The sequence below is a fragment of the Biomphalaria glabrata genome, chromosome 6 (genome assembly GCF_947242115.1).
Source record: "Biomphalaria glabrata chromosome 6, xgBioGlab47.1, whole genome shotgun sequence".
Classification (NCBI taxonomy): Eukaryota; Metazoa; Mollusca; class Gastropoda; family Planorbidae; genus Biomphalaria; species Biomphalaria glabrata.
This window is the reverse complement of record NC_074716.1, coordinates 41,501,014-41,523,989: the sequence shown is the minus strand read 5'-3', so window position 1 is coordinate 41,523,989 and position 22,976 is coordinate 41,501,014. Positions and strand designations below refer to the sequence as shown.

The window sequence follows — 22,976 nt, the reverse complement described above, 5'->3', positions numbered from 1 at the left end:
AACAATAATTACTTGACTATTTAGTTACTTTTTTTTTATTGATTCATGTTTTGTTTTGTGCAATAAATAATTGTTTTAAGTCTCAACTTGATCTCAGAATGGGTGTGGGGGAAATAACGTGTTCAATTATCTAAGGGGATGAAACTCTACATATTTCAACATATTTGTGAATACTGAAGGATTAATTTCCCTTGTTGGTATCAAACAAATTAATTTATCACCAGTAATTGACTTTTTTTTTATTGATCATGTCTTGTCTATGCTGATGAATAAATGTGCAAAGTTTCAACTTGATCCAAGAATGGTTGTAGAAGAAATATTGTATATAAACTTTTTACCAGACAGACAGAGTGAGTTGATAAACGCTTTGTAAGAAAAGGTACCCCTTTCAGACCTTGCGCTATAACAGGACTTAATTTAAGGTCAAAATGTGGTATTTGTTTAATTTTTTAAAATGTTAATATTTTAACAAAATAATCTAAGGCAAAAAAATCACTATTAGATGATCAAAGGCAGAGATGCCTACATGCCAAAAGGGAAATGTGTATTCCCAGACCTGGAAATGTGTAGGCAGCAATCCTTAAGTTAACACAGCATAAAGTTATATAAGACATTTTGTACAATTGTCAAAATATTTACACTTGTAGTCTTTGTTTTAGACTTTTCTAGAATATATTAGAATGATAACTTTCTTGTCATTAGGCAATGATCTTAGGATCATAATGCCTCTTGTGTACTTCCCATTCCATAATAGCGGCTACGGAAAATTTATTTAAAAGAATGGAACTTTTTGTTACAAGTGAAATTAGACTAAAACCAGATGTAATGGTTTGCTTAGCAGGAATAGTGACAACTAGTTTTATAAAAGTAGTTTTGTTTATAGGAAATATTTTATATCACTCAGATTTTCTTCTTGCCGAGTTAGCTATGAAAGCTTTGGCATCCTCTACAATCACTAATAACAAACATTTTAAATATTTGTTTTTCAGGCAGATAATCCTAATTAGTCTTTGAACTTGTTTCTAATATAAAAAAGATTGGCGAGTCTGCCTTAAATGCCCCTGATTTCATTCTTTGAATTAAGGCCTTCATAAGTAAAGGACCCTAGCTAATCGCTAGCGACTATAACAGTAGCTACCACAGAAGATACATTCTGCAAGTTAGGGAGCATCAGTTTGATTCCCTTTATCGTGCTAAAAGAGAGATTAACCTCAACCAATGTTTCTTCTATGAAAACCTCTGCCCTTCTCACTTTCATCTTAAAAAAAATGGAATTGATTGTTTTTGAATGTGCATATGGATATTTAAAAGGTATTTTGACAATCCTACAGAATTGTAGGCTCTATCATGAATGTGAAATACTAAATCTAGACCTGTACAAAGTTAGCTTAGAACAGCCAATTTAGCCCCATAAATGATAAGAAATTGCTGCTTTAGAGTAGATTTAATTTTAGATCTAGTTACAGATAATGATATCTAGAGCCTTGAGCAACCTCTTCTACTAGAGTGACTAGACCTACATCTAGCCAATAGTCTAAATCTAAGTCTATTACACACCTGGAACTCGAATGTAGAATAGAATTAGATCTAGATTCTAGAAACATCTAGATATATTTAGATTACACAATTAGATCTCCATTTTAAATCTAGATTTACGTACATTCTATTTATAAGAATAATAGGTGCCTGACATTGTAAAATATCTCTGGTTCTACACATAGATCTAGATCCAGTCTAGATGAATTAAAACTAATCAATCAATTAATTCCCAATTAGTTTGAAGACTTCATATAAACTGACAAATTGAAAGGAACTCAACTTTATTTAGATCAGTAGGATCTAGTAAACATTTAAATCTTCGCGCGCCAGAGCACTAAAAAAAAAACGATACTATCTCGTGGTAGATCAGGAATAGTCCATTTCCAGGCATTGAAGCACTGATCTATATATATGATTAGCAAGAACTACTTTTTTTTTTTTTATTAATTAATTTTTATTTTATTTATTTATTTTTTTTGCTTTAAAGGGGAATATGCATATTTTGAAATGATAAACCGTACTCGCGTATTTTCCTGTCCATTTGCGTACAAAATACGCAAGATGCGTACTTGTGGACAACTCTGTCAAAGGGTGAAACCAATTTCCTGATTTATTATGAAGTTGCAGTACATTAAGATTTTGAAATAGGTTGATAAAAATGAATTACTCTAATTTCCTATTCTGTTGGTCCCTTGACATCTTCAGCTTGATTACTTCCCCTTCAATGGTTTTTCTCTCACTCTTGATCTTGTCCAATTGTTCTTGCTCTTCATTCAATTCTTCCAGCAGTTGCCTCCTCTCCCCTCTCATTCTCTCAAGCTCTGCCTCTCCAAGAGAAGTCACTTTAGCTCCTAGCACCACCTGCATTGAAAAACAGATACATACATGCAAACAGAAGGCTCAAAGTTCTTAGAGGTACCAAAGTACCAAGTAAATATGCCAAACACTCCAGTAATACACATAGACCAAACTGAGAAATGCTGATAGAAAAATACTTTCATAAATGAACAAAACAAACTGTTTTTGTAGGTCATGTTCTTACATCATGATCTTGTTCCAGTTTGTTTTTTTCTTCAGTCAACTTTTTTCTTCTTTCTTCTAGAAGTTTCTCCTGGAAAAAAAAAAATACAATAAGCACACATTATTGCACAGGTTTTCAATGTTATATAGTTGTTATCATACTTTCTCTAGAAACCCACCTGGACATCAAGGGACTTAACCTTAATAATAATCACACACTATGGCACAGTTTTTCAACATGACATGGTTCTTACCATAATTGCAGTAAAAACCCACCTGGGCATCAAGGGACTTTAATGACTTGTCCAAAAAGGCTTTCCTTCTCTCTAGGTCAGAATTTTTTTCTTTCAACTCTTCTTCCTGCAAATACAAGTTTGAAAGTTTAAAATAAAAAAATTCCAACATGTATTTTTAATGCAAATGGTTTCCATTCTATCAAAAAGTAAATAAAAGGAAAAATTTAATTTTTTTAAAAGCTTGAGGGTTTAATAAAGTAAAAAAAAAATTACAAAACTTAATGAGGTACTGATTCCTCTCAAGAGTTGAACCCAATGAGGCATTGAGATATACTAAGTATAACAATAGTTTCCTTTTGGCACATATTGCAACTAATTTGGTGCCTAATGCATTGCCTATTATCTTTGGATGATGCCCGTTAGGATAACTGAGGAACTACAATGCCCGAGAAAACCCATGATCCTCTTAACTATGGGGACTCTTTAAAGTGCATTGAAAACAACTTTGTAACATTAGTTCTTCATTTTGGACCTCCAAGCAAGTAATAAGATGTTGGCCATACAACTCTAGTTTGTACAGTAGGTTTAGGTAGACCATGGCATTTCAGTTCTACAAAAGTACCCATAGCACCCATTTGTATAACTGACCTCATCGTCCAGCTGGTCCTGTAGACACTCTTTCTTCACTTGGAAGTTTTTCTTCATCTCCTCCACCTCCCTATCATGTTGTCGCTGAAGTTGTTGTTTCTTTTGCTCAAGATCAGCCTTTATACTGTCTTCCTCATTTTGAATCTGTGGGCAAGATAGAGACCCTTTTTTTAGGTATTTTATTAAGATAAGATAAGATAATTTTTATTGATCCAATCTAATGGAAATTCAGTTTGACTACAATTGACAAGCTCAGCGAAACTACCGTACAAAAACAATATTGATTAAAAATTAATTTTACTTTAAAGTTAAACAATATTCTAAAAAAGTGTGTATCATATCAAACTTAATTACACTTTAAGGTTTTTTGTTATAGTAAATCAATACAACTTAGGTAATGTACTTACTATTAAAAATAACGATTATTCAGTTAAGTAAGATTTAGATGTTCATACAAAATTCTGAATTCAGCATAAATCTATAATCATAGCTACCAGGGTAACAATTAATAGTGCAAAAGTCTAAAAACTAAATATTTCAAGATTCAGACCTATTCACTTAATTATACAGTGTCACATACATTAACTAAGAATGACACAAAATAGGTTTAGGTCAAGTAAACATTTTCTCTTCAAAGCAAAACCATTACAATCAACACAAATATTAAAATTGTACCGTCTTAACTTTAATTACATTTAATTTTATGATGTTTTAATTTTTGTTTACCATACCAAATGCTCGTGATATAGGAACAAACTATTATCAAATATGAATTCGAAGTCTGTCTTATTTGATAATATCAATACTTATTAGCAATTATTTAATTTCCATAACTTGAAGCTTCAATGGTTTTTATTTAAAGCAACACAAACAAAATATGTGACCTTGGTTTTAAACTCCTCCCTCATCTTACGCAGCTGCTCCTCATGTTCACGGCGCAAGGCAGTCAGCTGAGTTTCATGATCATGTTTCATCTCCATCCTGCGCTCATTCAGTATCTCATCAAGCTGGTGGATAGTATAAAGTTAAAACATTTAGTTCATTATCTCATCTAGCTGGTGTATAGTATAAAGTTAAAACATCTAACTATGTAGTTGATAAAATCTATTTCACAAATATATCATTTTACTCTCAAGTAACATAAAAAAAGTAAAGTTCCCCTTTCAGACCCTGTGGTCTATAGGGCAGATGTTCTAAAGGTCATCTGTTTGTGTGACCTAAGATATAACAAGGGTATCATGTGGCCAGCACAACAACCAACCGTCTTAACTTTTCCCCAACTAATGTCAGGTACCCATTAGAGCTGGGTAAACTTAGAGGTCCCAAAGATCTCAAAATTAAAAATCCCAGTCTTTATCAAGATTCAAACCCAGGACCCCCGGTTTGGAAGCCAAGCGCTTTACCGTTCAGCCACCACGCATCCCCTCCAGTAACATGGTTTCATTAATTTTTTGTACCTTGGTTATGTTTAAGTAAAAATGACATGAAAAATTGAATGAGTATACTTACCCCTTTTTCTAAATCATTGATTGCTTTTTGACGTTTCTTAGCAGCCTCTAGCTCACTTTCTTCACGAGCTTTTTCAGCATCATGAAGTTTACTGATTTCATCACGGAGTTTCTCCATTTCCTAAACATTTCAAACAGATTTAAAGACATGATATTTTTTTCTCTTTGAACTAGAATGTTTATCAATGATCTAAAATCTGAATCTTTCAATACATAGAATTCAATGACCATCTAATGCCAAGCTTGTTAACAATGACAATTACCTTTTTATGTGAAATCTCCAGCTCATTTTTGAGACTGTTCAGTTTCTCCTTGTGTTGTTTGTCTAAATCTTGCTTCAATCTCTCTATTTCAGATTCATGTTTGTTGCGCAGTGTCTCTAACTGCTTCTTTTGATCTTCCTCTAGCTTGGACTTTTCAGACGCAACTGATGTCTCTACCTGAACACACATTTGTAAAAAAAATTGAAATTTTACTAGTATGTTTATTTTAATTATTTATTTTAAAATAAAAAACCAGTAATTAGTCATACCAAAAAACTTTTAATTGACGATAAAGTAAACTCTTTCAATCCTTTTCAATGAAGCAGTTATACCAGAATGATCAAAGCGCTTATATTTTAATTGAATAGCTCAGTAATTAAGGATTGGCTTATAGTCTTATAAAAAAAAAAGTTGTTTTTTTTTGGAGCACTCGAGATGGGTTTTTTTCTAAACCAGCAAGCATTCACTTCTCACCTGCTTGGCTAATTTATCTAATGCTTTCTTTTTCTCATCCTCCAGTTTGTCTTGCTCCTCCCTCTTCAGAGCCCCGACTTCATCCCTCAGTTTTTGTAAAGCTTTATCCATCTGTTCCCTGGTAGGACATAACAAAATAATGTGATCAATGTAATCACCATGAAGCTGAAATGAAAGTTCTCAATTTATTGGTTTCAGTTTTAATTAAACTATATATATTTATCTATATAAATAGTTGCCATTTAGTGGGCCTATAATAATAAAAAAAACTTCAGCAGACAGAACAATAAGCTATTAGATAATGAGTATGTCTCTTAAAATGGTTCATTTAAATGTTTTTCATATTTCAAACCAGCTTTCTTCTAAAAATTCAAAGGTATAGATTCTTAAAATGTCCATCACACACAGAGACCAGCAGATGTTGGTACATTTTTCAATTTTAAATGAGTTCACCTTCACATAAAAATAGCTATCAACTTTAAATGAAGATTACAGCATAAAATTGACTATTACAAACTTAAATAAAACAGACCTAAATAAAATAAGGATTCATATTATTGATTCTTTTAAAACAAAATGTCAAGAGTTGGGCTAAAGTCAGGTTAAAGTATTACATTTAGAAATGAGAATAGTCAAGACAGTTCCTTCATGAAATTAAGAGCAATAATTGCTATGAAGTCAAGTTTGACCCTCTTTGACTTTTTGTTTTGAAATTACAATAAACCTACTTTTTATGTATTATAAATGCTCAATTGGGAGATCATCCCTTTTATTTATTGTAGGGCAAATAGTTAAGCTCACTAAATCAATAATTTGTCAACACATCATAAAAAAGGTGAAATAAACACAAAATCAATGGCACAGTGTGTTATGGGAACAATAAACAAGAGCAACGGGTAGAGTGGTGAGTTTAGGACTTGTTTGGGTGGAGACTGTCACACATAGAGTTGATAGAGTCAATCAAAACAGAGCTAGCTTGCTAAATTAATCAATGTAGCCAAACATGTAACAGTCTCCACTATGAAACCATTATTTCAAATGTCTACAGTGTGCATGCTGAGTACTATGATAGAAATGGTGAAGTTAATAAAAACATATATGCCTTGTTTGATATAAGTTATCATTTCACCAGTTAATAACACCAGAGCAATACTGTTGGACCGAGCAGTTGTGCTAGATCAAATGGCTTTTGGGTGCGATATTATGAGCCAAGACTCAAACAGATTATATATATATATATCAAATACCACAATCATACATCTTAATATGGATGTGCAGAAGGAAAATACAATACTGCATGTAAATATTAATCTTAACCAACTTCCTGATGCCTGCAAATGTTAATTGAACACTTCAGTTAAGTTAGCAACAAACAAAACAAAACAAAAAAGCATGAAAAATCACTAGATTAGTGAAAAAAACACAACAATAACCAAAAAAGTACTAAAGTGATTAACATAAGCTATGCACAGGAGAGGGGGTAACATGGAGACAAAAAAAGGATTTTAAAAAAAGGTTATGACAAAGAACGAACAAGTAAGACAAGCCATGCAAAAGAGAATGCACAACACTCAATCATAAAGGAATCACGAGATCTTTACCGCAGTTCAACTTCTTTTTGGGCTAGAGAAATGGTGTGCTGATTGCGGAGCTGAGACAAGTCCAGTTCCTGAGACTGGCTCAATTCATTGGCTACCTGGGCCTTAGCGCTCTTTAACTCTTCCTGCAACTGACTAATGATTAGTGAGAGAAATAAGTAGGAGGTGAAGGACACACTGAAGAATTGAGTCTATATATAAACTAGTCCATTTTTAATGGCTAATAAAGCTTATTGTGAATATACGCAAAAGCAAAAGTTAAATGAACAAATGATTTGTACTAAAATAAAATAAAAAGAAACTATTTATTCACTGGAATATTTATCAAAAAAATAAATAAATAAATGTAAAGCTAAATAAAAGAAGAAAATATAATATAAAATCTTAAGGTGAATAAAAAAAATTATAATTTTACTAAAAAATGTTACAAAAATAAAAGCTCTAAAAATGTAACAATTAACAAAGCAAAGAAACAAAGAACAAGAACATTAATTAACCAAAGCTTTATGATTTTCATGAAAAAACAAAAACAAAAATAATTTGGAAATGAAAACAAAATAAAAACAAATATTTTAAGAAAAATATATACATATATATAAATAAATCATGTTTGTTATATTAATTGTAATATATAAGGGTTTTAGAGTTGTTGTTTTTTTTATAGTTGTGAATAAGTCCTATGCTAAATTTACATTAATACAAACCACTAAACATTACTACTTAATAAATGTTTCTTCTTCCAAACTATCTCATACACAAGAAACCCCATGAAGGCTACAAATTTATTTCTAACAAATTTCTAGTAGGACAGGGTTTAGTTTGGAAGGAAGTAATAATAAAAATAAGTAGGGTTTAACGTCATAAGACAATAAAACCCAACCCAGTTTCACGTCTTAAAATATTTCAAGTTAAAAGTGACTACAGCAGCTATAGCATTCTGGTCTTTAAGTTAAGTCAATTTGAACTTTCCTTGTTTCTATTTTCATAATGTAAGTGTGAACAAATAAATTTCTCCCAGATTCAAAAGAGGTCTCTGATATATGACCATTCTGTCATTGGTCAACACTGGGGCAAAGTATAGAACTATAGAGATCTGCTAAAATGTCCTGAGGTAGCATAGAAGGCACGTTGCCACTTCCTCACCTGATCATGTCTTTCTTCTCTGCCCTCAGTTTTCTCTCCTCTTCCTCTGCCTCCTTCTTTATCTCATCTTTAAGCAGTTTCAACCTCCTGTCTTTGTCCTAGCAACAAATTATCAAATCTTTAAAACTATTGGATTGTAAGTCTCACACACAGACAAGTATTTAAAGCACCCCATATATCCTTATTGAATACAAAATGTATAGTTCTAGACAAGGATAACTGGTGGGGAAGCTAAGTACATCTCCAAATCAGCAAATATCAGACAAAGTATTCCAGGTTAGAAAAATTCAGAACAAAAAAATTATAAATGGCCAATAATTAGAAAATGTGTCAAGAATTTAATCAGAAACCAAAATGTCATTCAAGTTTTACTTTTGATTGTTCAAGTATATCTAAAATAACTAATCATCTGAAGTGGAAACGGAAACCTTTTCCCAAATATGTCCTGTCCCAACATTTCCACTAAAGAGATTGGACCAGAGCAATTTGAAAACTGTAAACATGAAAGATGTGCTATACAAAAGCAATTAAAAAAGGTTCAAATGTAACTAAACTTACAGATTTCCCCTCCCTTAACCCATTGATGCAGTTCTAAGCCTAGATTTAAGGACTGCACTATAATCAAACAAATCTTACCTTAAGAAGTTCTAATTAGCCTAGCTTAAAGGAATGCACACTAATCTTACCTCAAGAAGCTCAAGCTTAGTATTCTCTAGTTCTCTCCCTAGTTTTTCTTTCATTTCTTTAATTGCTTTTTCATTGGCATTAGATATTTTGGTTTCTTCCTCTCTCAGAAATTGTTCTTGTTGTCGTCTGTAAGAGAAAAATGATAAATGTTTGGTACATTATTTTATACAAATTAATTTTCACCCTTGTTGAAGAATCTTTCTATGATTAACAACTCATTCTGTATCTATATCTATGATCTACCTTTCAGCTGAGAGTGCGGCAAGTTCAGCTTTCCTCCTCCTTTCCATCTCATTGTCAAGAGGTGAGATTTTACCTCTGGGGGACTCATCTCTAGCAGTTGACTTTAGTGATAAAGTACCATCTATATCCTACAAAAGAAACAAAATGAAGTACTACTTCCCATATAAGTATTATACTTGTTTCCCATATATCCCATATCAACACACACAAAAAAACAATAATATAAAAATTAAGCTTTTTTTGTGTGTTTTGTCCAACCTACTAAAAAAACATTTTAGTTTTATTATCATGCCAAGTGTTAATTGAAATGTAATAAAAAAAAGCTTGTTTACATTTTTGTTCAGAAAGAAGAGGAAAAAATATGGAGAGGAACCAGCTGTTCTAGGACTAAATGTAGCCATATATTTATATTTAAACTTGCAAAGCGTCCTAGTTTGAAAAAATGAAATGTAGGTAAAATAAATAAAGAATAAATATTTTTAAAAGAGTGTCCCTCTAAAAACAAAAACAAAAAAAAAAAGACTTTGCATGTTGTAATTCAATAATACAAGACAAACACCAAAGAACCCTAACAAATAATGCCCATTTCTTTATTCCATGTAGTGACTTAGTTTAAAACATAGATATAGAGTAAAATCCACTACCCAGACAAAGCTTGTAAAATAAAATGTAAAACTAAACCAAGATTTGGATACTTGTATTCGATAATACACATACACACATCATTTCCCCAGACTCTTAAATCTATAACATTTAAAAAGAAACTTGAATTTCAAATTGTGTTTGAGTAGGGGCTAACATTTGTATAACCAACTAGTACAAACAATGAAGAACTTTTAGCAATGCCATCAAAGTTAAAGCTTAATGTACCTTGAACAGTGACACTGCCACATAGAACCAGTGATTGGATCAAACTCAATTTCAAGAAAATGATACAAAAAGACTAACTGAATACGATTACAAAGCTATTATTACAAAATATGTTACAATTCAGCCCAGAGTAACATAAGCTAGCACAAAAATAATCAAAATCAAAATGACATACTCTAAAAGGCTTCAGTAAAAACTAACACTTATAAACTTCATTACGAAGTGACTGGTTTTAGTAGGTACTGTCAGAAATGGAAAGATATGTTTAAAAAAGATTATAGCAAGAGATTTAAATGTTGATTTTTGAAAATTATTTAATTTTTCTGCTTTTAATGTCCTAACATGCAAGTAATTTGATTAAGTTTTTCTTTATTTTCTGTGTGCACAACTTAAACTAAAGCTAAAAATAATAGAAACAGACATATCCCTAAATTAAAAACATGCTTATCAATTAATTTTAAAAGGTTACCTGTAGTTCCTTGCTAACTAATAATTAAATAATGAATAAATGTGTTTCATACGGAGAAAGAGAAAAGATTTTGTTTACAAGATTACAAGCTTTAAAAATACAGTTTCAAAAGCATGATATAAATATTCCTTATATTACATCTGTTTATTGGGCAAAGAGTTTCTAAAAACATGACTAGTGCAGAGCTATCAAAGCACAAAAGGAAACAGCTTATGTAAGAGTTATCTTACCTGGCCTAAACTACTGCCAAGTTTGGTTATCTATCGGTTAAAATAGTGCAATGTTATCATTATATAAAGGTTAGTAATGCATACATTAGCAAAATAACATTCATGGAACAAAATGTAGTTTTTAGGGGGTTTTATTCACATTTTAACTATCAACTTTTCCACTTACCCCCACACCCACTCACAAAAAGTTAGTGTTTTGTATACTCTATTATAACTTTTTTTTCTGGTTTTGGAAATTGTAAAGATTACATCTAATTTCTGTATTTTCGGGTAAGGGCCTGACTTTGTCCTATTTATTCAAACACAGAAAGGCTTACATATACCAAATAGAATACTTATAACATTTATATCCCTTACAGAATTTAGTATTTTGTAACTATTTAGTAACTATTTATAAAAATTAAATTTTTAATAATTTGTACAGTATTAGTACCTTCAACATGCATAAGTTGTGTACTGTAATAGTTCCAATACTTCCAATAAGCTTATGAATTGTGTACTGTATTAGTACTTATTAAAACTCTAAAATAATAATATATTAGTATCTTCAATCAGCTGCATGAGATGATGCATAGTCACTTCATGACAGAAGGAGGCCATAGAGAGTATCTTCAAAAAGCTATTAAGGTTCAATCTTATCTAGATTCAGAATATAATTATACTAGTACTTTCAATTAGTTTCAATAAGCTATTAAATTGTATACTGTTGTAGTACTTTCATGAGCTAATGCACTGAGTGCTGTATTAGTATCCTTAGCTATTAAAAAGTACGCTTTTTAGGCTCATTTGAAATCTTATCTTGATTCAGAATATACTTAAAATTACATCTCTTGTTAAGTTACCAGTTGTGGGAGGAAAATTAAACATACACTATTGTCTCTGCCATGATTTATGCCAAGTTTTATCTAGATTGGTCAAACAGTTTTGATTTCTATGCGGGATATATAAACATAATCCTTACATTCAATTTTATATCATAAGATATTTGTAAGGCACAACATGCACTTATGATAACTTACAAACCAAAAACATTGTATCTAATGTAATTTTTGATGCTATTTGTTGAATAATTTTTGTAACAGTTTGAATTACCACATTAATTTCTTTTTTAAAAAAAAGCTTAATTAATTCAGTTTGTTTTGTATTAAATTCTTCAGATGTTCCTTCAGATTTGAAGATTATTACTTCCTAGCCCAAGCATTTAGTAGTAGCAGCCTCAGCATTAAAGACCAATTTATTATATTACCATATTATATTAATACTGTAATGGGTTACATATAAATCTCACAGATTGGACATAAAAAAACTACACTAGTATACTGCTACAAGATGTGAAAACTATTTAAGCTGTAGCTTCATCAATGCTCTAGCATTATATATTACATATATCAAATTGTACAACTGCAAGTCAGGCAGACACACACAAATAATGAGACATTTTAAGCTCTACCTTTTCCAATGATCCTCTCAGGCCTGGCTCTAAGTTCTCTAATTCCATCAGTTTCTCAGACAGATTTTTATCCAGTCCAAAGTCCTAAAATTATTTTGAAAAAGTAATACTATAAAGATAATTTGGTTTCAATATTAAATCCTTTATTTACATTTTCTTCTTAACAATATATCAATTTTTCTCCAGCTTGTGTTTGTATATAATACAAATGATAAAAGTCTTGAATGTATTTTTACTGACCACTTCCTTCCGATAGTCATCACTATCACTCTCTGATTCTTTGCGCTGCTTACTCTCATCAGACTCCAAATCTGACTCCTGAAATAAAGCACACAGATTCATTCTCAGAAGGTTAGTTCAAAAATCTTAATTAAAAAAAAATTTTGAACATGTATGTATTAAAATTTAAACTTAACATTCTTGAGTTTACCTCATAGCCTAATGCAGCCATATCTTGTAAATTGAAGCCTAGTCCTGGACGAAAGTTTTCCTGAAATTTCAAACAAATATTAATGATAACTGGATTGAGCATTTAATCAAAAATCTTAAAATTGTTAATAAATTTATAGCAAACAATATTAAGCCAAAATCAAACTAGCTATTGTTAAGAAGGAAAAATGCACAGCAATAAACACATATTTTTGCCCTAATTCCAAGAGATTTCTAATACTTTCTAGAATTTAAAGAGCAAACCAACCAAGAATGAACAATGAAAAAAAATATATTAAAAATAAGAATTTAACACATCTAGTCATTAAGGTAATTACATCATCATCTTCATAATCTCCAGACAAGGCAGGAATGGTAACACTACTAGTCACATTGAGACTTTTATTCATAGATCCACTTGTTGTGTTGAAGCTCCCCCTAATCTGAAATGGAACATTTAATATCATGAGATCAACTATTTTTATAAGCTTAAAGCATCCATCATTTTCTGGTTAAGTTAAGTTATATTATGAAATAGAATCTAGTTCGGAGCAATTTTAATACCACAAAATGTGTTTAAACTTAATGCACATTATTTTTTTCAGCATCATTTTTCCAAATGGAGGGCTTGCAGAAATAATAATGCTCCTTGAAAAAAAAAAAGATGTTTACAACCATATTCTGAATAATGCTCCTTTAAAAAAAAAAAAACTCATAGTGTAATGTGTTGAGTGTTTCTTCAGTGCTTTTATAGACTTACTAATAGATTGAAATAAATATTCAACAATTGTGAAAATGCAGCACATTATTTGAAAAAAAAAAAAGAATAACATTTTTTGACAATGACAGTCTTTAAAAAAAATGTCGTAAGAGAAACAGCACATTTCCTCAGTTACAATTTTATACTATGATACAATAAAAATTTGTAACCATAGCTTGATAAAAATGTTTTAAAATGAACCTGCTGAGAATTTCCAGTTGATCCTCTGAGAAATGAAGCTCCATCAAGACTATCTACAGACTTAATGGATCCTACGAAAGGAGCACTGCCTTTGTGAACCTGTGGAGTTCCCAGGCTGGAATCTGCTTTTAGGTTTATAGGATTCAGCTGAGAAGTCTGAAACATTTGATATATATTAAATATATTTTCATCTTGTACTGCTGGTGAACATTTCTTATATTATTTGTATTTGTATAAAAAGTTTAATGGAGTGAAGACTTGTGTATTAAAAAAAAAAAACAAATAAATAAATATTAATTGTGTCAAATGCATAGATATAAGTAAGGTATATTAAAGAGACACATTTTTAATGCTACCTTCAAAATAGGTGCTTTAGTCAATGGTCCTAATTCATCTGCCATTCCTCCACTTCCAGAGGAACCTAATGCAACTCCTCCTTTCTTTTTCTTAGTGTCCTCTTTACCTTTTGTCTTTTTTTTATTAGCTGTAAAATAAAATGTACACTAATAGTATGAATCCAAAAATATCATTTAACTACCTATTTATAGTTAATATCAGATCTGTGGGGGAAGATTTATTTTTGTTATTAAAAAGTTACCTTGTCATTGATGTTTACATAAGCTCTTAACTTAACAGTATCTCAGACAACCAATGAATCAATTTTTTGATTTACAAATTTTTTTTAAAGGCGAAATAATTAAAATCATGTTACAATCAGTCTGAAACCCATGGATGATCCACTGAAATAGGGTCATTACAAAGTTTTCTTCATGAATACTATTATTATCTATTTCCAAACAAAGGCTAAAAAAGAACAAGTCATGAGTTTTCTGATGTCTGTGATGATTAGATATAATTAATGCCTGAAGTGGCAAATTCAGCAGGAGAAAAAAAAGGTTGGTCTTCTATCATTTTCAGACTCAATTATTTATTTTTAACCAAATTTTGTTGCTCTACAACCAAACTTACTGAAAATATGAACTTAAACATTTTGATTATGCAGTTGGTTTATAATTATAGTATGCATATATGAGTTATAGAATTTTATTACAACTTCAAAGATGAGACTAAACAGTTTCAAGCTAATATTAAGCAAGCTATTCTAATTGTTTTATTTGATACGTCAAGAATGAGCATTACACAAGAGAGGTGAAATATTATTCTCCTATTAAATTATAGATTATACATGTTTTTTTTAAATATTCTATAGGACAGATTTAATTGGCCCCTTGAAGCTCAATTTAGAACAAAAGTTCTCAGTATTTTATAACTTACCATTATTTTTATCAGGTGAGCCTTTTCGTCTTTCTTCCAAGACCATTTTCTTGTAGAACTCATCGCAGGGATGGTCCCAAATACTTTCCCCCGAGGCAAAGTTAAAGTAATAGATGTCACCTGTTGGGGTTTGACTAAGAATAGAAGAAAATATAAATAAGATAAAATAATAAATGTTCATAAATAAGATTAGAAAAATAATGTATTAAAAAAACTATATATATATTATAACGAATCTCACTATCCAGGCTCTCTGCAAAATGCACCATACACCACCAACTTAAAGAACTTGACAACTCAGGGCTCCAAAGTAACGTAACACTTTAATAGTCGAATAAATTTGAGCCAATACTGTACAATTGGCAACTCATAACACAGGCTGTACAAATATTTCTCCGTTAACACCGTACCGACGTTTCAACTCTTGCACTGGCCTCTCTGTCTCGTTCCGGGCTTGAACTGGGTTCAACAGTTCAGGACTGACTTCACACACTGGGCTCGTTATGTCGACTCGATCGCAGACAAAGATCAAGACGCCGTTCATCTTGACTGTACTTGACAGTACTCTGCACTAAACCGTCGTAATGTGCCATACAGAACTGCACCGCTGAATCACACTGAACTGTGCTGTAGTCGACTGGACTGTAGTGAACCGGGCTGTAGTAAACCATCTTGACTGTGACACCTCCGCTCCTGAGCTCTACTTACAGATCCTTCCCCAACTGTCTTGGCTGACAGTCATAACTCTTCATGGTTGACCGCTCGTCTAGCGCTGGCCTGGGGTGATTAGCGTCAGCTGTCTACACAGACCACTACCCACATCTGTGTCACCACCAGGTTTATTACAATAAATATATATATATATATATAATAATTATTATTACACACACAAAAAAAGAAGAAAAAGAATACAAAAGCAAACGTTAAGCAAACAAATTTTTTTTTAAAAAAAAGGTCAAACTTTTTAAAATGTTTATTTACATAAATTAAAATAAACTGAAAAAAAAAATTGTACAAAAACAAAATGTGGTATTAGTTTAAAATTCAAAGTTTTACCATGGCTTCCAGTTATCAGGCAGTGGAGCATTAAATCCTTCTCTAGCAATCCAAAGCAGGTGTTGTTCAGTATCAACATCGATTCCAATGGATGTAGCATACTCCACAATTTCTTAAGTGTAAAACGCAGTATATTACAATAAGCTCACAATTAATCAGACCAATATTTTGTTTAATTCTCATATTTTTTATATTTTTTACAATTTATTAAATTTACTTTTGAAACTCCAACATAAAAACACTAGATAGTTATTTTAATGTGGTAATGGCCCATGTGTTTAAGCAATCAACTATACTATCTATATTTTGAATGGAACATCTCAATTATAAAATGCAAAAGCTTCACATGCTAACAGAAAAAAAAGTGTCTCAAAAAGAGTCATAAAAATTTAATTTATACAAATGTAATTCAATTATAGTACTATGTTTTATTAGGCACATCGAGAATTATGCAGGTTCTGTTGTAGTTTCAAGAGAAAAAATAAGATGATAAAATAGACACTTATATTATACATATAATATTTGAAAATTTGCTTGGCTCTAGTTTACAATTGGGTGGACAGCATGCCTTAAAGTGAAATTGCTTTATCCACATTCTATTTAAAGGATTACGATAGACATGAGCTCAGAGGATTAAAATAATGAATAATGTTGGGGGTGGGGGGTCTATTTGAGTTTGATCTGTTAAAATGTCTTGGAATTTCAATTACAAGTAAAGTAATTTAATAAGGTTAGAAAAATCTCATGTTGATGGTCGTAAAAGCTAGTAGATAATAAAGCTAAATTTTTTCATGAAAATATGCTTTTGGATAAATATCAAATTTGCTTTCCTTTGTCTCAAAAACATTACCCTTTTCTGTATCAAGTTTAAGGCCTTGCCAAACAAATACAGATAAAGATCTACATATCTATATCTACATATTATCAATGAACAAATTCTAAAAAAAAAAATAGTTACCATTTTCCGTTGGTTCATAATTTTCATCATAATCCTCTTCTAAAATCATTTGATCATTAATCATCATTTTTCAATTTTGTTAAGTTGTTATGTTATCAACTTGAAGCTTGATAAGAGTCTTGGTCTGGAATGTTGTAGTCTGCTTGCATCTTATTTCAGCATCTAAATGGAGACATTTATGAAACCAACAATTTTTTAAATAGATTCTATGTAATCATGGGTTGTTCAGATAAACTTTTTTTTAAAAGAAATTTTGGTAACTTGTAAGTTATTGAAGCTTTATGGTACTAACATCATTAAATAATCTTTTTTTAAGTGGAACTGTGATTTAATTCAATTTTATAAAGATTTTACGGTTACCTAGACCTAGTTTCTAGTCTAGATCTACATCTAGATTCTGTATTTTTTTTTTTTATCTTATAATGGTTATTAAACATTTTAAAATAAATTAGATCTAGAGGCTAGACTCTAAATATATATATTAAAGTCTATGAGAGTATATCTACAAAGATTACTAAGTAATAAGTAGTATGGTACTTCAAGTAGTACTAGACTATATTTAAATAATTGTTATATATAAATCCATAGAGTCTATACCTACCCTAGCTAAGTTTATATCTGATCTATACTCTAGATCTAGATACGATAATACTAGGCTAGTAATAGTAGATCTACTAATTTCATTTACTAGGCTAGAATAGGGTCAGCAGACTTACAGCAAAAGGAGGACAGATATATATATATTGTTACGATCTTCTCTATCAGGCCTTCTGAAAACACTGCTAAACACAACAGCACATCTAACACAAGAAGTTGACAACAAGAGCTTCAATAAACAAAGTGGCGGTTTAATGACAAATAAATAAATAACAAGCAATAAACACAATTGGCTACACTAGCTTCAAATGCTTTGCTACACTACAGAACTGCCTAATTAATCACTACAAGTCTCTATAGCTCGTACAGCTACATTTTTGATGACTCGCTTTGTAGCACATAGTCCTTACTGCTTGCTGTCCTGGACTCTAATGTCCTTTTCTACACACTGTGTCTTTTTGTGAAGGCTCTCGGTCACGTGACCACAACATGGGTCATACTTGCAGTACTGTCCTTTCTATATCGACAGCCGTTGACCTGTGTGATTGGCCTGAGTCGTGTGTATTAGTAGGCTGCACACACATTAACCCTTTCAGTCCGCCAACTGGAGTTACTACAATATATATATATAATATCCTTTTTGGGGTCTTGTCCTGCATCTGGCAGACATTGGCTTAAATTGTGAATATGTCCAGCTTTTACTCTGTTGTTTACTGCAGTGGCATAATATTCATCAATCCTTCATAACAACTCAACTTCAACCTCATTGAAGAAATATTTTTTTAAAACCCCTTCTTTAACACAAGATGTTGAATCAAGGATGTTCAAATGAAAGCTGTTACTGAAGCTTTGGGATTAATTTTCTTCAGCATTTCTAGGTATAATATTAATGTTGAAAGTATGTTTTCGCTCATAAGCACACAGTGGACTCATTTGGAGGCTTTTTCTTTTAACAAAATACTATTCCAAAGAAAATGTTGTGCATGGAGATCCACAAGAAGTAATTATTGTTGACACAAATGATGAACTAACTACTGTAAAAGATGACTTTGTCTGAGCCTTTGACTCTGATCTACTTATATATTTATTTATTATATTATATATTTTATCAAAAACATTTTTGTTATGATTTATAAATTAGATTTTCAATAAAAATATGTCCTCCTTTATAAGAAATAAGGGTTTGTTCTTTTAGTCCTCCTCTTGGCATGTAGGTGCCTGATAACCTAGTCTAGTCTAGAATACTGTCTCTAGTCTCTACTGTCTCATGACTGAGTATATTACTACTGGTCTACTCTAGTCTCTAGAATTATAATTATTAATTAAATTGGTTACTTATACTAATTTATTTACAGAAAATTTGGTTCTCTATACTCTATACTATCAGATTTTCTATCTATAAATTGTATATAAATCTATGGTAATTTCCTTTTTCTATATAGTATATATATATATATATAATATATATATATATATATATTGAGTCTCAGATGGACTCAGTATGTTACTATGTATACTTCATTACTTCATACTAGACAGTCTTAGAAGAGAGACTTTGACTCAAAGTTTGAGTTTGACTTGATTGATAGAGACAGAATTATTATCTAGATTCTAGATCATAGACATAGATAGATTGTAGTAATTTGTAGTAATCAAAATTTAAAATATAATATAGCCTATTATGCCTATGCCTATATATATATAGTCAATATAGACTCATAAACTCATAGAATATAGAATTATAGTATAGATATAGTCATTATAGTCATAGACGATATAGTTAATATAGTATAGTATACATAGTAGGTTACAATGCCACAATAGCAATACTTTCTCAGACTTTCTGACTCTAAAGATAAAAACAAGGAAATTCAAACTGTGAAACTGACTTCTAGATAAGATCTAGACTTTACTATATAGACACATAGAGTCTAGAAATAGTCTAGATCAAGACGATTCAAGATTCTTATAGTCTAGATCTATCTAATTCTAAGTCTTAGTCTAGTCAAATAGTCTAGTCAGTCACTAGTCTGGACATGTCGAATTCCCAACATAAACAACTTTAACAAAACATTTTCTGACAGAAGCAGTCTATTTAAAATGAAAATTTAGAAATTACAATTATATTACTTACTTACCTATTGAAGTTTCAGATAATCTAGATTTAACATTATATTTGTGTCTAACTAAACTTCTAATCTAGATTATCTAGACACAAATTCCAGATCTAAAATCTAAAGCCCTTTAAATTCTGTAGACACTATACTATTATATATAATGAAATATTTCGGTAAACACAAATTTCGGATCGGTTTTTACAAATTCATGATCGGCTTTTTTTTTTTTTTTAAATTAAATAAGACATTCAAACCTCAGTTGCCTTGCAGCTATACTAATACCCAATTATGGGAAAGGCTTCGGGAGTCCACCCTGAGGAAAAATCAGGAGCTGGCGACCCTAAGGCAGCAAGGCAGTTTACAGCACCCTGGCAGAGCCTGAGACGCCGCTGACCCCAAACTGTATCGGCACTGCCGTTCCTTTGGATACATCAGCTGAGTGGAGAGGGGGGAACTGGTGTAAGGGCGACATCCACAGCTAATGCCCATGCAGGCATTCATCTCATGTCCATGCACTGGCGGATCCAGGGGGGGGGGGCGGTAGGGGCGATCGGGGGGGGGGCGGACGAATTTTAGTATAAAATTCACACAATTTGTATACGAATTTATTGCTTATGTTAAAAAAATATACGAATTATTTATATTTCAACTTATATTTAGATTATTTCGCCGTCCCTCTAGTATGTTAAACGATTTGGTGGGGTCGGGAGGGGGCGATGGCATCAATCCCCCCCCCCCCCGTAAACTTTCGAGTGGGGGGGGCGATCCAATTTATTTGTAGAAATCACAGCTTGCTAACAGCATCAATTAAATATCTTTATGATTAAAACTTGTTATTGATGTTTTAACAGATCTTTATATTATGTCGTTCCCCTGTTGGCCGATTTGGGGGGGGGGGGGGGGCGAAAACCTCTACTGCCCTAAAAGCAGCTACCATGATGCTATAAATCACCCAAATACCCCGCACATTCAGATTGTCTTCCTAACCGATGCAAAAATAATCCTCCAAAGCTTGGAAGATCCATCCTATGTAAAACGACTCAGGACAGCAAACAACAACAACAACAACTGTTATTCAATGAATACGAGCACATATTGAAGTAGAAGGAAATGAGAAGGCTGACACGCTTGCCAGGTGTGTGAGAACAAATACACAATTGAATATCGCACTCTATCCAGAAGAAATGAAGAAACCAATAGAGAATATAACCAACAGAGAATATAATAAATGAAAAATGGACAAGCTCTCATCCAATTACAAGAAAGATGACGCCTATTCTTTCGCCTCAAAACCGGGCACAAAAGAATGAAACAATATATGCCATATTCCGGAAGCTAAAAATTGAAACTAACCAAATCAGCTGTTAGAAACTCCTGTTTGTCCCTTCGAGCCTCGAGGTAGATGGCAACATTTAAAGCCCCGAATGGCAAAAATTTCAGCGGAGCTGGCGAAACTATGAGCTACCCACAAAGTTGGCGGAAGTATCAGAGGAGGCCAGAGTGGCAACATTTTTACATAATTTCTTTCTGTCTGGTAAAATGTGTGTACAGGTTGTTTGTTTTTTCAACACCTACTCTCGGTTCAGGCTGAAACTTCACACAATTATTCAAAGATGTAGACAAGATATGAATCAATTTTTAAAAAGTAACCAATTAGACAATTAATTAAAGATAATTCATTATTTTGTTTAATACCAACAAGGGAAACTAATATTTCAGTAATTCACAGATATGGCATAATTTGTTGGGTTTATTCCCCTTAAATAATTGTTAACGCTATTTCTCCTTCACGCATTCTCCGATCAAATTAATACTACTTTAAACAATTATTTATTGTATCTAACAAAACATGAATCAGTAAACAAAAATACTAAATTAGTCCATTAATAATTGGTAATTAATTTTTTTTATTTGATATCGAATAAAGGAAATAACGTGTAGCCTACATTATTGGTAGATAGTGTTTTAAAGACGGAGATCTTCCCCTTTAGATACGTTTTTTTTTAAGGATTTTTTATTTAAAGACGGAGATCTTCCCCTTTAGATACGTTTTTTTTTTAAGGATTTTTTATATTTTGCTTATTAACAAAGGAAAAAAATGCTTTAGACATATATGAGGGTCCTGAAATAAAGATAGAGAAAAGAAAAGAAAGACAAATGAAAGTAATATTTTATTAAAATAAATTTGAAGGGCCTATATGTGACTGCCAGCAAACAGATAAAACAAATGTAAATCCACCTTCCAATCACAGAGAAAGAAGTAACTCAACCAAAGGAAAATGTACGGAAAGGAAAATGCTGGTACTGTAGAAGGATTCACGAATACAAAAAGAAAAAGTGTCCTAAGCTGCATGGGGTGAAGTGTGCCTAGCGTATTAGAAGAGACATCATTTTGCCTCGAGGTGCAACAATAAAATTTAGCAGGTGTCAGGGAGTATGTCTAACGATGAAAGACAGCCGCAGTTGAACCCAATAGACGAAGTCAAGATGATCGAAAAAAAAAATATTTTTTTTTGTTGATGGTATTCAATTATTAGCCTACTATGAATAACCTATAAAATTGAATCAATTAATTAGTTTTACTTAAGCTCGTGCGTTTAGCTGTAGTGTAATATAAAATAATTTTATCTTCTCTCTCTCTCTCTCTCTCTCATTTTTTTCCTCCCCAACTCCCCACACCACCGTCCCCGATCTTTAACTATTACAGATTACTAGATGCAGGTAGCCAATACAACAGTTTTGAGAATCAATTGCTTTTTTTTTTTTTTTTTTTTTATTATGGACATATAGGTTAGTGAGAACTGTTATTGTCGTTTGTCGTCTTGTCACATGAACATTGTTTAGAAACATGGCGACTGCCTACCAGTCCAGGTCTCTTCAGATGATAAAAGCTAGCGATATGAATAAAATGATAGATCTAGATAGTGTTAGATCTATAAACTTCACATAAATGTAAAAAACCGTTAACAATTTTTATTTTTTAATATGATGAATACGGGGGATTCTGTAAATATAGATACAACTCGCGAATTTCTTAGAAGTTTTTCAGTGATAGACGTGGAAGAATCGGACTCAGATTCCGACTATGAAGAACTTTCACCGATACCCGAAACACCTGCAGATTTGGATATTAATATCTCCACTGACGGTAGGTGAAATCAAAGTTTTTATTATACTGCATTATATTATAAATATAATAATAGGT

At 31.7% G+C, this 22,976-nt stretch overlaps 2 protein-coding genes across 8 annotated transcripts in view; one reads left to right on the top strand and one right to left on the bottom strand.

Annotated features, from left to right (window-relative positions):
* The window catches only part of LOC106073446 (centrosomal protein of 164 kDa-like), a 29,336-nt gene extending 9,392 nt beyond the window's left edge, over nt 1–19,944 (bottom strand). Inside the window, exons 1-24 of one of the 7 annotated variants that reach the window (XM_056031968.1) lie at nt 19,793–19,938; nt 17,774–17,883; nt 17,058–17,219; nt 16,100–16,211; nt 15,044–15,177; nt 14,125–14,252; nt 13,769–13,924; nt 13,146–13,250; nt 12,809–12,868; nt 12,619–12,696; nt 12,379–12,462; nt 10,929–10,958; nt 9,360–9,487; nt 9,116–9,242; nt 8,430–8,527; nt 7,290–7,421; nt 5,689–5,806; nt 5,215–5,391; nt 4,953–5,072; nt 4,328–4,450; nt 3,444–3,587; nt 2,836–2,919; nt 2,582–2,650; nt 2,207–2,400 (exon numbers count right to left, since the gene is read on the bottom strand). In XM_056031968.1, coding sequence (XP_055887943.1) covers nt 2,207–2,400; nt 2,582–2,650; nt 2,836–2,919; nt 3,444–3,587; nt 4,328–4,450; nt 4,953–5,072; nt 5,215–5,391; nt 5,689–5,806; nt 7,290–7,421; nt 8,430–8,527; nt 9,116–9,242; nt 9,360–9,487; nt 10,929–10,958; nt 12,379–12,462; nt 12,619–12,696; nt 12,809–12,868; nt 13,146–13,250; nt 13,769–13,924; nt 14,125–14,252; nt 15,044–15,177; nt 16,100–16,211; nt 17,058–17,124 — 2,468 coding nt within the window. In that variant the 5' untranslated portion in view covers nt 17,125–17,219; nt 17,774–17,883; nt 19,793–19,938. Of the gene's footprint in view, nt 1–2,206; nt 2,401–2,581; nt 2,651–2,835; nt 2,920–3,443; nt 3,588–4,327; nt 4,451–4,952; nt 5,073–5,214; nt 5,392–5,688; nt 5,807–7,289; nt 7,422–8,429; nt 8,528–9,115; nt 9,243–9,359; nt 9,488–10,928; nt 10,959–12,378; nt 12,463–12,618; nt 12,697–12,808; nt 12,869–13,145; nt 13,251–13,768; nt 13,925–14,124; nt 14,253–15,043; nt 15,178–16,099; nt 16,212–17,057; nt 17,220–17,773; nt 17,884–19,543; nt 19,660–19,788 lie in introns of those variants that run through there. The other 6 variants (XM_056031969.1, XM_056031967.1, XM_013234008.2 and 3 more) reach the window with 6 other exon arrangements.
* A 2,651-nt stretch (nt 19,945–22,595) lies between these two features.
* LOC106073444 (phospholipase D1-like) overlaps nt 22,596–22,976 on the top strand; it is a 79,356-nt gene continuing 78,975 nt past the window's right edge. The window contains exon 1 of the mRNA XM_013234006.2: nt 22,596–22,919. Coding sequence (XP_013089460.2) covers nt 22,757–22,919 — 163 coding nt within the window. The 5' untranslated portion in view covers nt 22,596–22,756. The remainder of the gene's footprint in view (nt 22,920–22,976) is intronic.